This window comes from Leucoraja erinacea, chromosome 9 (assembly GCF_028641065.1).
Source record: "Leucoraja erinacea ecotype New England chromosome 9, Leri_hhj_1, whole genome shotgun sequence".
NCBI classification, from domain to species: Eukaryota; Metazoa; Chordata; class Chondrichthyes; order Rajiformes; family Rajidae; genus Leucoraja; species Leucoraja erinaceus.
In genome coordinates this window covers 45,018,760-45,034,980 of record NC_073385.1, presented here as the reverse complement: position 1 = coordinate 45,034,980, position 16,221 = coordinate 45,018,760, and the positions used below count along the sequence as shown (strand labels likewise).

General features: G+C 37.0%; 1 protein-coding gene across 7 annotated transcripts in view; it reads right to left on the bottom strand.

The window, feature by feature from the left end:
* The window catches only part of cdin1 (CDAN1 interacting nuclease 1), a 177,841-nt gene that overhangs the window by 15,145 nt on the left and 146,475 nt on the right, over window positions 1-16,221 (bottom strand). The window contains exon 11 of one of the 7 annotated variants that reach the window (XM_055640701.1): window positions 235-1,091. The exons of the other annotated variants lie outside the window; for them this stretch is intronic. Within the exon in view, the coding sequence (XP_055496676.1) occupies window positions 1,073-1,091 (19 nt within the window). The 3' untranslated portion in view covers window positions 235-1,072. Of the gene's footprint in view, window positions 1-234; window positions 1,092-16,221 lie in introns of those variants that run through there. 7 annotated transcript variants of the gene reach the window in all.

The window sequence follows — 16,221 nt, the reverse complement described above, 5'->3', positions numbered from 1 at the left end:
TGTCAGGGGTTTAGGACAGAGAGGACAAACTATTAAAAATAGTAAAGATTGATGCTGACCATGTCAGCACTGTGATTGAATGTTAAAATACGAAACACCTGATTTGTTGACATTTGGCAACTTCCTGAATGATGCAACCGTTGTACAAGATGGTACTAAATCAACGGCGCTTCAAGAAATTTTGCACAAATATTTATAAAATCTCAGGTTAAATCTTCAGCTCCCCTATGGATCTAGACTTTGTTTCAAGCATCTACATTGCCAGAGTTCTAAGCCTACTTTTGCCGTTGCCTGATGTAGCACTCAATTTTATGAGAACAGTAAGTTTCCAGGTTCAGCATTTAGCACTCAAGACATGTTTCAGCAAAGAAAGGGAAAATCAAATTCTGATCACTCCCATAGTTCTTTGAGTTGAGGAAAGGAATCAACCAGCATGCATGACATTTTCAGAAAAGCACATTTCCCTGAATTACGTAGATAAAGAAATAAAAGCAGTAGCATTTTGTAATGGATATTAATAAAAAAATTACCAGCAATTGGTGGCGGAGAAGTGCAGGGGAAGGCAATATTGGCATTGGCTCAGCCAGAGAGATCTTGCCATTGAGTCAGACTAAACTCATGGGAATTGTACAAGCAGTGCTGATTCAACAATTTACTATTCAGGGATTAAAATACTGTCAGAAGAGTCACATAACATAGAAATGTTAAGAAATGTAAGACTTCATTCCATTATTTGCAGGGGAGTAGTTAACTTCCCGCATACCTCAGTGTTCAGGTCAACAATGGCAGGACAATTCCAATAATCTACCATACCATCTTTTTTGGAAATCCTGATGGTTCACAGCATCTGGCTCCGTGTGCAGATTCCCATTCATCGTTTTGCATGCCAGGGCCCTAGCTCCAGTACTTCCTTGAAATCCACTGTATCCTCCATTTCCTAAAAAGCACACCTGGTTCCTCTTTCCCCACATTCCCTTAATACACACTTGGTCAGTTTCACATGGTCCTTCGGAAATCACTGGGATCCTGTTTCTGCATTGTCTTGAAACTCACTGGGTTGCTTGATGCATTTTTACATTACAGTGTAACATCTGCAACACAACAAGTTAAAATGTGTTGTAGTATCAACTGGAAGAAAATAGTCTAAGATCTGCTATATCGGTATCACATAACTCTGGTGGGTGCCAGAATACCAACACTACTAAAACGGGTTATAAATGCAGAAATTGCTGACAATGCAGAGCAAGGCAGACAGTACCTATACAGTGAATGTTTTGTTTGGACCTTTCATCGCATTTAGTTGTTTTTCATTTCTGCATATTGCATTTCTATTTTAGATTTCAGCATTTTGTTTTCGCACTGAAAGAAATCTGGTCATCTCTTTCATTGATCCGTGTGCAATTTTGCAACTTGTGGACTGGCAACTTTTTCTCCATTTTAACACAATTTTCCATTTGGGTGTAGAGATGGTATTATCTCTATCTTAAGCAGGCATAAAAACTATTGTTTGAGACACAATAGCTCTGTTGCACATTTGCTAAATTATGGGTAATGTACATGGAACCTGCTAAGTTTTCTTAGGGCATATTGTAATCTATATATCATAAATGGACATCTGTGTAGTTCAGTACAATAATGATTAATTCCAGCTTTAACTAGTTTGTAGTTGGTGTAACATGGCACAACAAGGTTAATAATGTTCTTCCATGTCTTGCACCTTGCTCTGCTTGGGAGTCAGCATCTTCTTTCACTGCAACCGGAGCATCGCAATCCAATTGTTCATCATCACAAACACACAAATTGGGAATCTTATTCACAAAACTCACAATGATAGCTACTGCAGGAAATTGTAATTTCTTTTAGAAATGGCTACATCAAGCTTGAAAAATATTCAATTAGGAATTTAATCTTATTAGTTTAGTTTAATTTAGAGATGCAGTGAAAATTGGCCCTTCAGCCCACGCCAACCAGTGATCACCCCTATACTAGAACTATCCTACACACCAGGCACAATTTACAGAGGCTAATTAACCTACAAACATGCACATCTTTGGAATGCGGAAGGAAATTTCAGGCTCGATCACGCTGAGCACCGGCTCTCCTCAAGGCTGTGTGCTCAGCCCGCTGTTGTTCACATTGCTCACACATGACTGTGCTGCCAGATTCAGGGACGATAAGATCATAAAATTCACCGATGACACAACAGTGGTGGGACTCATCAGCGGAGATGACGAATCAATGTACAGGGAGGAAGTAAAACAACTAGTGGACTAGTGCGTCAAAAATAATCTAGAATTAAATGTCGACAAAACGAAGGAGATGGTTGTCGACTTCAGGAGGGCGCAGCCAAAGCATACATCCCTCAACATCAGTGGCACTGCAGTGGAGAGAGTGGAGAGTATAAAGTTCCTCGGTGTGCAAATTACAGACAGCCTCACCTGGTCCAGGAACACCACTGGGACCGTCAAACGGGCCCATCAGCGACTGCACTTCCTGAGGAAACTAAAACAGGCCTCACTCCCCACCAACATCCTCAGGAATTTCTACAGGGGTACGGTGGAGTCTGTACTCGCGTACTGCATAAATACGTGGTACTCCACCTGCAACTGCTCGGACAGGATTGCTCTGCAGAGGGTAGTGAGGAGAGCAGAGAGGATCATTGGCGTCTCCCTACCCTCGGTACAAGAACTGTTCCAGAGCCGCTGTCTGAAAAAAGCTCAGAGAATTGCTAAGGACAAACTGCACCCCCTCCACATACACCTGGATCTCCTGCCATCAGGCAAGAGATATCGAAGCATCAAAGCCCGGACTACAAGACAGCTAAACAGCTTCCTACCACAGGCTGTGAGGCTGCTAAACAGTCACTCTATACTTACAGTCACTTGATTCTGCAGCTGGCACGGACACTTTAATAACTGGCACTGGCCACTTTAATAACTGGCACTGGCCACTCAAATCAGCTGCCCCGGACATTTTTATGATTGGTTTATTGTATTTTAACGTTGTGTTTTACCTGCTTTTAACTATTTATTTATACTGTTCCATCAGGGACTGGATTGTTTTTAGTGTTATTATGTGTGAAACGTTTTAAATTTCATGTGCGATGCTCCGCTATTCCCTGGGAAACGTCTTTTCATGTTGCACTGTACAACTGTTGCTTGCAAGATGACAATAAAGGTTGATTGATTGATTGATTGAAATCAGAGCACCCGGAGGAAATCCACGTGGTCACAGGGAGAATGTGCAAACTCCATACAGACAAGACCCGTGGTCAGGATCGACCCTGGGTCTCTGGCGCTGTAAGGCAGCAACTCTCCCACTGTGCCCCCCTTCATTAGTAGAATTATTAGTGGAATTTTGAAAAAAGACACGGTTATACGGTAGCTTTCACATCTCTTTCAACAAAGAGCTTTACAGCTAACAAATGATTGAATGAAGATTGCTTTTGATGAAATATAGCCAGTAAGATACAAATATCAAGTTAAATTGTAAAATGGCACTATGAAACTGTTCAGGTAAGAATTTAATGAACCCTACAAACAGACACAGAGATAGAAGCCAAGAAAACGTTCACAATTAGGAACAGAATTCAGATGCCATACTCCCAAATGTTCAGTACCAAAACAATCTTAGGAGGCAAAACCAAGGAACTGCAGATGCTGGCTTACAAAACAAAAGATGCAAAGAGCTGCAGTAACAGTAGGTTCGTCAGCATCACTGGAGAACAATTTTAGGAATCTTAGGTGGCCGATTAGGAAAAGGGGAGATGCAACGAGACCTGGGTGTCATGGTACACCAGTCATTGAAAGTAGGCATGCATGTGCAGCAGGCAGTGAAGAAAGCGAATGGTATGTTAGCATTCATAGCAAAACGATTTGAGTATAGGAGCAGGGAGGTTCTACTGCAGTTGTACAAGGTCTTGGTGAGACCACACCTGGAGTATTGCGAACAGTTTTGGTCTCCTAATCTGAGGAAGGACATTCTTGCCATAGAGGGAGTACAGGTAAGGTTCACCAGGCTGATTCCTGGGATGTCAGGACTTTCATATGAAGAAAGACTGGATAGACTTGGCTTGTACTCGCTAGAATTTAGAAGATTGAGGGGGCATCTTATAGAAACTTACAAAATTCTTAAGGGGTTGGACAGGCTAGATGCAGGAAGATTGTTCCCGATGTTGGGAAAGTCCAGAACAAGGGGTCACAGTTTAAGGATAAAGGGGAAATCTTTTAGGACTGAGATGAGAAAAACATTTTTTACACAGAGAGTGGTGAATCTCTGGAATTCTCTGCCACACAATGTAGTTGAGGCCAGTTCATTGGCTATATTTCAGAGGGAGTTAGATGTGGCCCTTGTGGCTAAAGGGATCAGGGGGTATGGAGAGAAGGCAGGTACAGGATACTGAGTTGGATGATCAGCCATGATCATATTGAATGGCGGTGCAGGCTCGAAGGGTCGAATGGCCTATTCCTGCACCTATTTTCTATGTTTCTATGACTGTATATATGCAGTTATCAATTATCAAGTTATCGTTTACCTTGCACTGCTCACATTTATTATATTAGTTGAAAAATAATCTGATTTTTTAAATAATGAGAAAATTATATTTTAAATAGACAAAATATTACATTTAAGGTAAAGGTATCTTGTATTGGAAAGATGGAACTTTTCAAATATAAGGAAAATAGTATTTACTGAAATTATGATAGAACAAAGGTAATCATGCCAACATTTTAAATCACAATAATGCAGCATTGGATTGAATAGATTAAAGTATTAATGTACTTTATTTTACAAAAAAAATAACAGAAATAGGAAATATTTTTAGAGCACTAGAGCAAATCTGATGTAAACCAAATCTTTTTGAAAAAAATGACTTTCTTTACGTTGTAATAATAGTGATTATTGCTCAGAGTGATTCCAGTCACCATTCGAATTGTGGCCAAAACAGCTTACTGCCGGTTCACTTTTCCACTATCGGATTCTTCTTCTGGTTTAAATTATGTGTCACAAAAATAAAAACATTTTTCAATAATATCATCCCTCTATCATCCTTCCCCACATAAAATAGACTAACTACAGAGTGGTTTCAGGCTGCAATGCTTCTGCAGCCACTAACCACTCATCTCTAATGTTCAATACAAACAAACACCCATCATCATGGGCAGAGGTAATTTGTAAAATTACCTGGTGCTGGAAGACAAGGCTGCAGGACTGGTCTGGGCTAGCCTGCTGCTGGCATTAGGGGGTTTCCTCTACTCCGATTAGAAGAACCTACAGCTTCAGCTATCATTATTGATCCATTAGAGGATGGCAGTAGGTCTTCAATACACACTTTGCCATTTCCTTTTTTTGAGATAGGTCAAAACATCACTAGCCAGTCTAATTCCTTTCAAATCTGGCTTCAATTTATTTTGAAATCTTTTCCAACCTTTAGTTTAATCAACACCAGTGCTTATGCAGCACTCAACAAATAGCAGTAAATATGGAATGTAACTTCAGAAAGAGTTGAACATGGAGTAACGCAGGTCAAGTATTAGACTCTTTTTAGTTGATAAATGCTTTGCTAATCCAATCAGTGGCTGAGAAAACTACAAGCCAGCAGCCAACTGACCTGACCTAAGCTATACAAGATTTCACATGGGCAGGATTTAGAAAGCTGTTTACCCTAAGCATTGACCTAGCTAAGACCTTGTTCGTGCCAGGCTGGCATTCTGGTAAACTAGAATGAAAATTCTTGGCTCAAATCAGTAACACGTGCTTTTAACTAATTCAAACCATAATTTAGAAATGAGGGGCACTGCACAGATCAGTTATTCAGCAATGCTCCAGGATATTATTATAACAAAATGGGGGAAGATGTTAGCCAGATATTATCAGCAGTTGTGGATGTATTTCAAGTGTGCAGTTAACATTTTAGCTGCTGCTAAATAAATGCAATTTCAATGTATTTTTAGGAATTTGTTGTGGAAACAAATGTTCAATTACCCATTTCATGGCTGATTGAGCCCTTTTAGAAAAAGATGGTGTAGGTCTTTTAAAGGCACATGTCATTTATTAGAACTGGGAGATATACAGTATCTGGAAAATTAAATCAGAAGTAAATTAGTAAGTTAAATGTTACAACGTAAACGCTTTAAAATTATATAAAAATGGAAATGTCAAGGTCATCAAAAATTATTACAGGGTATTTTATTTTGCGCAAAGGAAAATTTTTAGTGTCAGATACAAAATTATTTCTACACATTGGTTAAAAGAAACAAGAACAAAACTAGTTGATTCAGACGGTATTGCTTTGTGGGAAAGTTACACATCTTGTGTCCTGTTTCTGAAGCAGTACTTAATCTGAAATACCTATTAGACACCACAGTCACAATTTTTTTGTTGGTTAATTGCAAGTATGATACAATAAAACCATCGACATGTTCAAGTCAGCTTTGATGATAACACTTAATACGACTGACTATATTGCATGTAAAGTCACACTACTGGGAGGCAATAATTAACTATTTAGACACAGAGTTATTATTTATAAAAGAGTAATTGAAATAGCAGAACACACAGAACACTATAAGCGTGTATATACTTTCTATTTGACAACATTCTTTCTAATTTTGCACTACAAACCAGCGGTTAGATTTGTATAAAAGTCTTTAGTTTATTACAATGCCCCAAGGCTCTTAAACCGTATGTTATAAAATTACAAAATAACACAATGTTGGAACAGCATTTTAGCAATGGTGTTAAATGCAAGATCATGAATTAAACTTTATTTCAGATATTGAATCACCTGCTTGTTTTAACCCAGACTTAAATTATAAATAGTTTCCTCCATATCAAATAGAAAATATATTTAAAGAGATTCTAGAGAATGAATCAAACTTAAAAGTCTATAATTGACATCTGAATTAACAAGCTATTTTTATTTCTCCATTTACTCATTTTGGTTTTTGCTTTGCTCTAACTCCTGGGTATTCAATGCTTTTAATAATTATTCAGGGAAATCTTTGAATGTGCTGCAAATGTTTTGATTTTATTGAAAGTTTTAGGTCAATTTCTTTCCACATGGGTTGGTTTCATTAGCCAGGTTTCCATGTTGTTATATCATGAGATTCCCAATTCAGTTTTAAAGACGGCAGCAAGCGCACATACAAATAATTTGCAATTGGAAAGTGTAAATTTTATGGTTAGCTTATAACATGAAATAAAGTGTCAATGTATTGTTGCCTGTGACCAGTAGTTTACATAATTATATACTTCCCGCATTTGTTCATTTTATACAGTTAAGTAAGTATACAGTGAAATATAAGCAAAGGTTCCTAATTAAAGTACAAATAAAATACCTTTAACACTCAGAAATGGTGTAATTACCATGAATCATTCTTTTCTATTAAACCAGTGTCTTCTGACAATATTCCTAAACCATTATATCAAGTAATTTATTACATAAATTTGTCTGAATAATGCTTTAAAGTTACACATCGCTTCTTCTGGCTCTTTGCAACCTTAGCCATTACCCCTGCTGTGTATAACTGTGCATGAGTGCAAGATCACAGTGCCTGGTCAGGGGTGAAGTATGGCACCAAAGTAGAAGCTTTGGAAGTGGGGCAGTCATTATGATGTAACTGACCTATATGAAACTGCTACCACAGTTCAGATATATTGTCAGGTTCCAGCCTCTAGCTGTTGTCTGATGGCCCTAAATACTTGACAAACTGAAGGCCTTTCACTTTCCGTTCAAATTGCCTCATCTCCCTGTCAGAGCGCCATGGGGGACTCCATTAGTTTTCCAACTCCTTTCCCCCCACTGACAGTCATTTAGTTGGTTTCTTGTTGTGAAGGCTGTCCATGTCAAATTATCCAGGCCCCTATTGTCCTTATTACCACTAGAGAAGCCATCATGAGTAATGCTATGGGTCCCTCAGTTGTCACCATTTGTCAGAGGAGAAAGGAGTGTGGTTACATACAGCTGACAGGTAATTTCAATGTCTAAAATTACCCCAATTACTCTTGTCATAAACAATTCGATAAATACATGCCAATAAAAACAGATAAATACACCAAGGTCTTTTTATATTAATGACTACAGTAATGATTAAATCATTGATATGATGCTCCTTCTCCTCTAACTATGCTCAGCTGTGCACTGGCAGTTGGTACCTGGTCAGCACAAATTGTGCCTTCTACTTTCATTATCCCATCAGTGAAAGAGAATTTGAAAGGCCGTGACAAAATTAATTTAAAGGAAGAAAAATTGGAGTGCCTAAAGCAGGTGTTAAAATAAAGATTTTCATTTGCTAGTTCAGTACTATGCGGAGATAAAAAGAAACTATGACTGCTGCTGGTGAATTTCACAGATGTCAGAAAGATAAGGCCTCTCCACTTGTGTTTCTTTGTTGTGTTCAAATGCAAGGGAAGGAAAAAAGCGAACACTTTAACAATACTGACTGCAAAACAGCCATTAATGCATTGTATTTTTTTCGATTAGGCCACATAAACAATGTGAACAATGCACTTCCATTTATACCTATATTAATAATATAATTACATCAATACATATTCTTCGAATTATACAACAAATATAATCGGAATTGAATTTGTAAGTTGGAATTTATTATTTTAAAAAGCCTTCTCCATTTACTGCTATTTGACTTTTTGTCATGATCGCCAGCACCAATTGCATCCTGTCTCTTTGCTGACCATAGTATGAAGTGATGGCTGAAAAACCTATCTGAGGGAAGTTGTTACAGGAAATTGCTCATGGCAACTATTTGTTCAAGAACCAGAATTATTATTTTTTTTAAACTAACACTGGGAACAGAATGGAAAACAGGACAGGTTTCTTTAATGAGTAATCTATTTTGGTGCATTCCAGTCTGGACGTGACAGTTAACCGAGAGCCCTGAAAAACTTGTAATTACCAGTGTTACAGGGCAATTAATGCATATTACACTGCACCACTCATGGCAGCAACTGTCATTTTCTCAATAAAAATGAATAGTCTTCAGCTAAAGGTGACATTAATTGGTCCTTTAATGAGTATGCAGCAAAGCCAAAGCCAAATATGAACAAAACAGCAATTCAATGAGGAACTTCTGGCACTTGGAAATTGCAATAAATGAGACTAATTGCTGTTTAGAAAAAAACTTTAAAAAGCTATTAAATGTAAGATTTGAATGCTGAAATCTAAAGAGATGGCTATGATGTTAATCTCGGGTTCTCCAAGCACACAAAAAAATATTCAGTGAATTCCAAGCTTCTGACAGCAGGAGATGTTTCACAAATCATGTATGCACACCATATCCATCAAAAGCTATATTTCTGCTTTTATCAGTTTTCAGAATACTTTGGCAATTGCAGAAGTCATTGTTCAGTTTCTGGGCTGTCATCTATGTAAATGTGAATACTGTCAATATTTCAGCAAAAAAGGTTTGCTTCAAAAGGGGTAATAAAGTACTAATATAGATCATAGTGAACTGCATTAGCATTGTAGAAGCCATAGAGTAATGTAAAGGCACAGTAAAGCTCAAATACCCAACAGTGGTCTGCCAATGGATAGTTAAGAAAAGTTATTAGTTACAGCTCATTTGATGAAGTTATCCAAAATAAAAATTAAATATCTGAAAGAAATCTTCATTAATCTCAAAGAGGAATGTGTTGTGCATGCATCACAAATATTCATAGACATTAAAGATGCACCCAGTCAAACTACTGTTGCAACAATACCAATCATTTTTGTGATTTCACAGGAAAGATTTTATACAGGCTTTCCTCTCCACTTCATTTTCATTTCTATTACCTAAATAATCCAAATGCTTTGCTCTGCTCTGTAAATCAAAATTCAAGGTTTTACAGGGTATTTATAATTATAACGTATAATGATAACAGTAAGACATGATCAGCCAGTGTGATTATTAAACATCAGCTTTTAAACAATAAATATAGCTAAGAAATTATTTATGTACCCTTATTTAATTTTATTGTTTTCATTTGCAAATGTATTGGTGTAGTTACCCCATTTTTGAAACCAAACATATTGTGTTTTCAATATTTCAGTATACATCCATGATAAATGTGACCCACAAGCTTGTCAGAACAAGAGCTAGCAGACAAAATGAAATCTAACTTTTGATTTGATATCATAAGCAATATTTTGGCCATATTTGATGATTATTTTTTAGCATTTTGGGCTGATAAATCTTGTTAGCAGCCCATGAGCACATGGTCACCTCAAAAACTTGTTCACTTTTAAAAAGTAAGGGCATAAGCCATGGGTTTCATTGAGATTTTATTGCATGAAAGAAATAATGATGCAAAGGCAAATCGTCTGACAAGAGAACTGTTAGCACTCGTCCAGCTGCAACCGTCTAGAGGCAAATGTAGAAACATACGCAGGTAATACAACAAAAGTAACGGTGCTTTTAAAATAAATCTCCTGCCTAATTAGGGTCCAACTGGGCCTTTGCCAACATGTCATATCTTTCATCTGGAGGGCGAGGTTAGGTGCATACTTCTAGATGGCATGTACCATGTTGCTGCTGCATGTTGACCACAGGTCATGCTTTGTTAGTGGTCAGGCAGTCGACATGAGAGGTCCTTATCCCAAGTTTCTGCTTCACTACCTCTATCTATAAACACTTAACAGACCTGGTCACTAATCTGATCAAAAACTGTTTTTCACAGAGCCTTTTGGATTTTCTGTGCTAGAATGCAGTATTCATGTAACAAACTGTACAATATGTAGTAAGCATACAAGTATGAGAATGTATTCCATCTTGTAAATTCACTGGTCTTCTTGATAGGTGATAAAACCTTTCAGACATGTGGCTGTCTGATTCTGCTGGGAATGCAAACTTAAATAGGATTGTGAACAAAGTATTAAGCATCTGGATAGATGTGTATCAAAGTATACACAAGGATATTTACCAGACCAAATCTAAATCTACTATAGAATAAGTCCAAAAAAAGTAAAATTATATGAATACATTTTAAAACAGGTAACAGAACCTTTAAATTTAACTTAAAGAAAATCATATGTAGATCTCAGGCACAGTGATTTTATATCCTCTTGTCAAATCTCTGCAGTTTTATTTGTAGTGATACATGAATGAGAAGGTTGAAGGTTAAAGTTGATATTCGGGCCAACAGGAAAGCAGACAAACCAGATTCAGGAGGTTACAATGATTAGTACATTAAGACTTGTCCACAACCGTTAACTATGAAAGTCCACATTTTGTGCAGTTGGCGACTTACAATACGATACTGAATGATTTAATCAAAAGTTGCAATTAGTTGACCTCTTGTTTCAACAAAGTTGGCTGCTTAACCTTTTGAGCACCAAGATATTTTCATGCTTTTATTTAATATGACAACTCCTTGACGAGGTAATGAAACAAAATTGGTTGCAAAAGGAATCCAGTAAAATATCAGTTCTTTTGTTTATGCTGTTTAATCGTGCTCAATGGGTACATTGCTATTCAGCAACATCCCCTGTGCTTTATTAGATACAAAGTCAATTCACTAAAAAAAGATTGAATTGCTTAACAATAAAAAAAAGTTGCTAAAAATCTTTATTAAAAGGACTCAGCGGTCCTTTTTTTTTATTGGCGGCATTCCACCTTTAATAAGAGGAGTTTGTTATAGAAAAAGAGGCCGTCTTGTAAGAGCTTGCAGTTTGTGTATTTCACCGCGACAACAAACTGGCCAGTGTAATTGATTGCTGTGCACTGAGGTGAAGGCAAACAGTGCTAACAAACCTACACAGGAAAGGACAAGGTTGTGGAAGGGACATTGGGCTCTAAAACAAGAATAAGTCAGGGTTATTTATAAACAACAGACTGTGCTGTCTACAAGCTTGCCAACAGCAATACCATTCAAACCACACCAAAGCAGTTGCCTATCAATTAGTCTGACTTGAAGGTGCTCCATAGCTAAAAGCAATAAAGAAAAAAAGCACATCTTTGACTTTTTATTGAATTATTTATAAGAAATAAAAACAAAAGGTGTTGCAGATCAGATTTCTATCATACAGACTGCAATCGTAAGAAATACGTCTATTATGGTATGTATACAGCTTGATTCCATACCTATTCTGCAAGATTTTAGTCCTTTAATGGGATTTTGGACAAAGTTAAACATAAAGGCATTCCGGGGCTTATCTACAGAATAGAACATGGATTAAACTTTAATTAAATATATTTTACAGTAAAGCCTTCAAAGACCCAAAATGGAGCATTGCATTATATTACTCCTGGCAGTTCTTTGAATCACGCATGAATGCTCATTTTTAACCTTCGGTGTACCATTGAATGATCATCTGCTGAGAGACTTGCACTTTTCTCTCTCCCCTTGCCCTGTAATTAAGGCTTTTAATGCATTTCACTGTCACTTACTACAAAGCTAACTGTGTGTGTGTATACATAAAATGAACCACTTAAGGAGTTTAACTTGAGAAATGTTTTCAATGTGTTAGAATGCCATTCAGTCCCCTCAACATTTTATGGAGTGTAAAAATGAAAAGCAGGTGGCAGAGAATTGTCTCTATGTTAAAACATACAATTTTATTTTGCCTATCTAGAAAACCAAAGTTAAATTACCAGATACAATTAAACGTTATAATATTTATCATTGACCCCTAAGAACTTTTACTGTTTTATATTTAAATATATTGAGACCTTAAAGAATGCTCTATTATTTTTCAATTATGAATAACTAAAACTTACATCTTTGATATTTTAGTCACTTTCTAAAAATCAGCATTAAAATTACAATTTTTGAACACGACATGCTTAAGAATCCATGTGAATCCATGCAAGTGAAATTCCTAAAAAAAATTTAAGGATTTTTATTTCCAAAGAATTTTTGTTGTTACTTGTTAGAACTCGTGTAAGTTTAGATGCAGTTCAGTTGGTTGTATTTCAAATCAATAACATGGATTTATGCGTATTCTGAAAGGCTGTACACTTTATTTGGCTTGGCTAGACTTAAATATTGCACCACTTAAATGGGAGATGAGTTCCTATTAAAATATTTTTTGCAATAACTATTTCATGAGAACAGTGATTTTCTTTTGTCAAATTTTGCTCATTTCAATAAAATTGATAGTACATAAAACTAATACAATATATAGCAGAAGCTCGTAATATACCAGGTTAAAAAATTAAAATATTTTAAATTATGATAATTATTCAAGCAAAGATTTTGCCAAGTATACAGGTAAACCCATATAAATTTGCTGTATGTCAATTATTTAATAGATCATTTTTGTAGATCTTATCTTAATACACTATCTATAACACTGCAAGGATTGAGTTCACAAAGAAACTGCATTCAAAATGCATAAAATCTAAAGTCAGTCATTTCAGCTTCACGATGAAACGCTTTGTACTCAGAAAGTAGGAAGAGTAGTTTGTGGATATTTATCTTGCAGAAGCGATGATAACTAGCTTTTCCACGATTCTCCATATTTGGTCAATATGCAGAGATCGGGCAAATTTCACCCGACAAATTATTTCCATTCATCAAATATGAGACAAATTATCACGACAGACTAAAGTATATGGACATCATCACCAAATTAACAGGAATATATACGTTACTGTAGACTACAATGTTCTATATAAAATGACATCTCCACCTCAATGACTATCTACTTACACAACCCTAAACCCAGCTGGACAATGGAACACTCTTGCACTACAATGGACCTGCTGTTTTTCTAATTATGTTTTTGCTCTAATGTGTTGTTCTTTTGCACAGTTTTTCTTTAAGAATTTTTTGTGCAAATTATGTATAGTTTATGTATAATTTAGATATAATTTTGCAGAATACAATTAGTTGCCATGCTTCCAACATTGTAGAAATTGCACTTCAAAAGAAGTAGCAACAGGACACTTTAGGGTGCTTTGTGGTCCTGATTTGTTTTATGAAATTAAATGAAATAAAATCTTACCAATGTTTTTACAAGCTGGAGAGGAAATACTTGGACAGGTACAAGGGTAGGAAAGATTTGGAATGATATGGGCCAAATACAGGCAAATGGGACAAGTGGCGTGGACAATTTGGGCTAAAGGGTCTGTTTTTGTGCTGTGTAATTTTATGACTCTACATCCGTTGTCTCTAAGCGGTTAATGGATACCACTTCTCCGTAAACTGGCAGCCTGTGACCTCTTGTTCTACATGGAAGAAAAAGAGATGCTGGGAACTGCTTCAGGTGAAAGGCAGCATTCGGAGATGGGATCAGAAATATCTTTTCATTTGAGGATGTACAGTAAGATAAAGTATTTACTGTCAGATGCCTTGTGTCTGTGGCAAGCTGTGATATTGCCACAATTTGCACAATCATTTCTTTATATGTGGAGTATCAATGCTGATTTTTCATCATCCAAAGCTCATCCCAGATGATATTTCCCAAGCAGAATCTTTCTGCAATATGTGTCATGTTCTTTCATGCTACCAGCAGTCAGAGCAACATTTTATTCTAACAACTTTTTCATTGATCTTCATGCCTCATCTAAATCTTGTTTAAGGCCAATTTGGCAAAAAATGGCAACAAGCGTAAATTTTCAAGAAAGTTACATGTGCAGTCATTTGAAAACTATTCCATTGTGGTAAAATTCATGAATATAAATGGTTCAGAACATTCTAAACACATTGTTCTCTTTTGGAATGGCCTGTGGATGCAACATTTTCGATGAGTTTATACTTGCACAAAAAAGAGAGCTGTAAGAGAATTGCACTATAAAAATTGGAAATGAGTGCTTAAGCAACAAATATAATGGGGTGAGGAGGCAGGTGCAGGAGGGCTTACAGCTAGCTGGCAGCAAATGCAGGGCATGGATAGTATTTGGGAATGGAAGATCAGTTTGGAGCTGTTAAGATTGAAACAGTCTACATGAACCTCAGATAATGTCAAGGAGATCAATGGAATCTGTGGAGTCATGAAGCCATTAGGGTTAAACATTCTACATTAACCTCAGATCATGTCAAGGAGAGCAGGAGTGGTCTCACCACTCAGTTGTACTGTTGCAGCATTGTATCGCAACTCCGGTACTCATTGCTCAGACCGAAAACACCTTTTCACCACCTTGCGCCGCTACTTTCAGCAAACTATGGCCCAATATCCCAAGGTCTCTGTTCTATAAAACACTCCAGGGCCCTACCTTTAACTGTGTAAAGGCTGCCATGGTTTAACTTGCCAAAATGTAACATCTCGCACTTGCCTGAGTTAAATTCCATCTGCCAGTCCTTGGCGCAGATGCCATAGTATTTCTAAATGATGACATTAGTAATCTCAGAGATTAACTGCAATAAACTGCCACTTATCCGTGAATGACCATATCACTATAAGATGGAGAAAAAATGAGAAAAACAGAGGGAGGGTCCAGAAGGATAGTGGAGAAAAAACAACTAAATCTTACTCAACATGCACAATAAAGGTGATCCCATGCTCAAGATGACATTGCTCAAATACAAGATGTAGATCTGTCAAGGGGAAGCCCAATGAAACATTCCAGGGCACTCTGGAAGAACAATAGAGAAGCAGGAATAGAAAGTCTTCTTGACAGTGTTCTGGTTACGATTGGCTTGGTAAAGATACAACCAAAGGCAGTAATCACGTTGAACTGAACAGCAACACAATGGCAGTAGAGTTCCTACCTTACAGTGCTAGACATGGGTTCGATCCTGACTATAGGTACTGTCTGTATGGAGTTTGCTCATTCTCTCTGTAACTGCATGGGTTTTCTCTGGGTGCTCCGGTTTCCTCCCACACTCCAAAGACATACAAGTTTGTAGGTTAATGGGCTTCTGTAAATTGTCTCTAGTGTGTATGATAGTGCTACTGTACGGGATGATCGCTGGTCTGCATGGACTTGGCGGACCGAAGCACCTGTTTCCATGCTGTATCTCTGAAGTCTAAAGCAATGGAGTGCCACTGTTAAAGAATGAAACAAATCATGCAGACAGCTGGGAGAGATTATGAATTAGTTTTGGTTAGTGCCATTTTAGTGCTGTGAGCAGGCAAAGTAAACTAATGGGGAGTTGTAGACAAGATAGACATGGATTTGAGGTATCAACACAAAAATGTGTGAATAAGGAAATGGAACATGGATCAATTTGGGTAGGCTTCCCTCGTTTTCTTGATTGAATGAAATGTAAATAAATTGGACATTATATAAAAATAAGAATGAAATGCCATAGTAGATAAATTATGTTAAGTTGGTA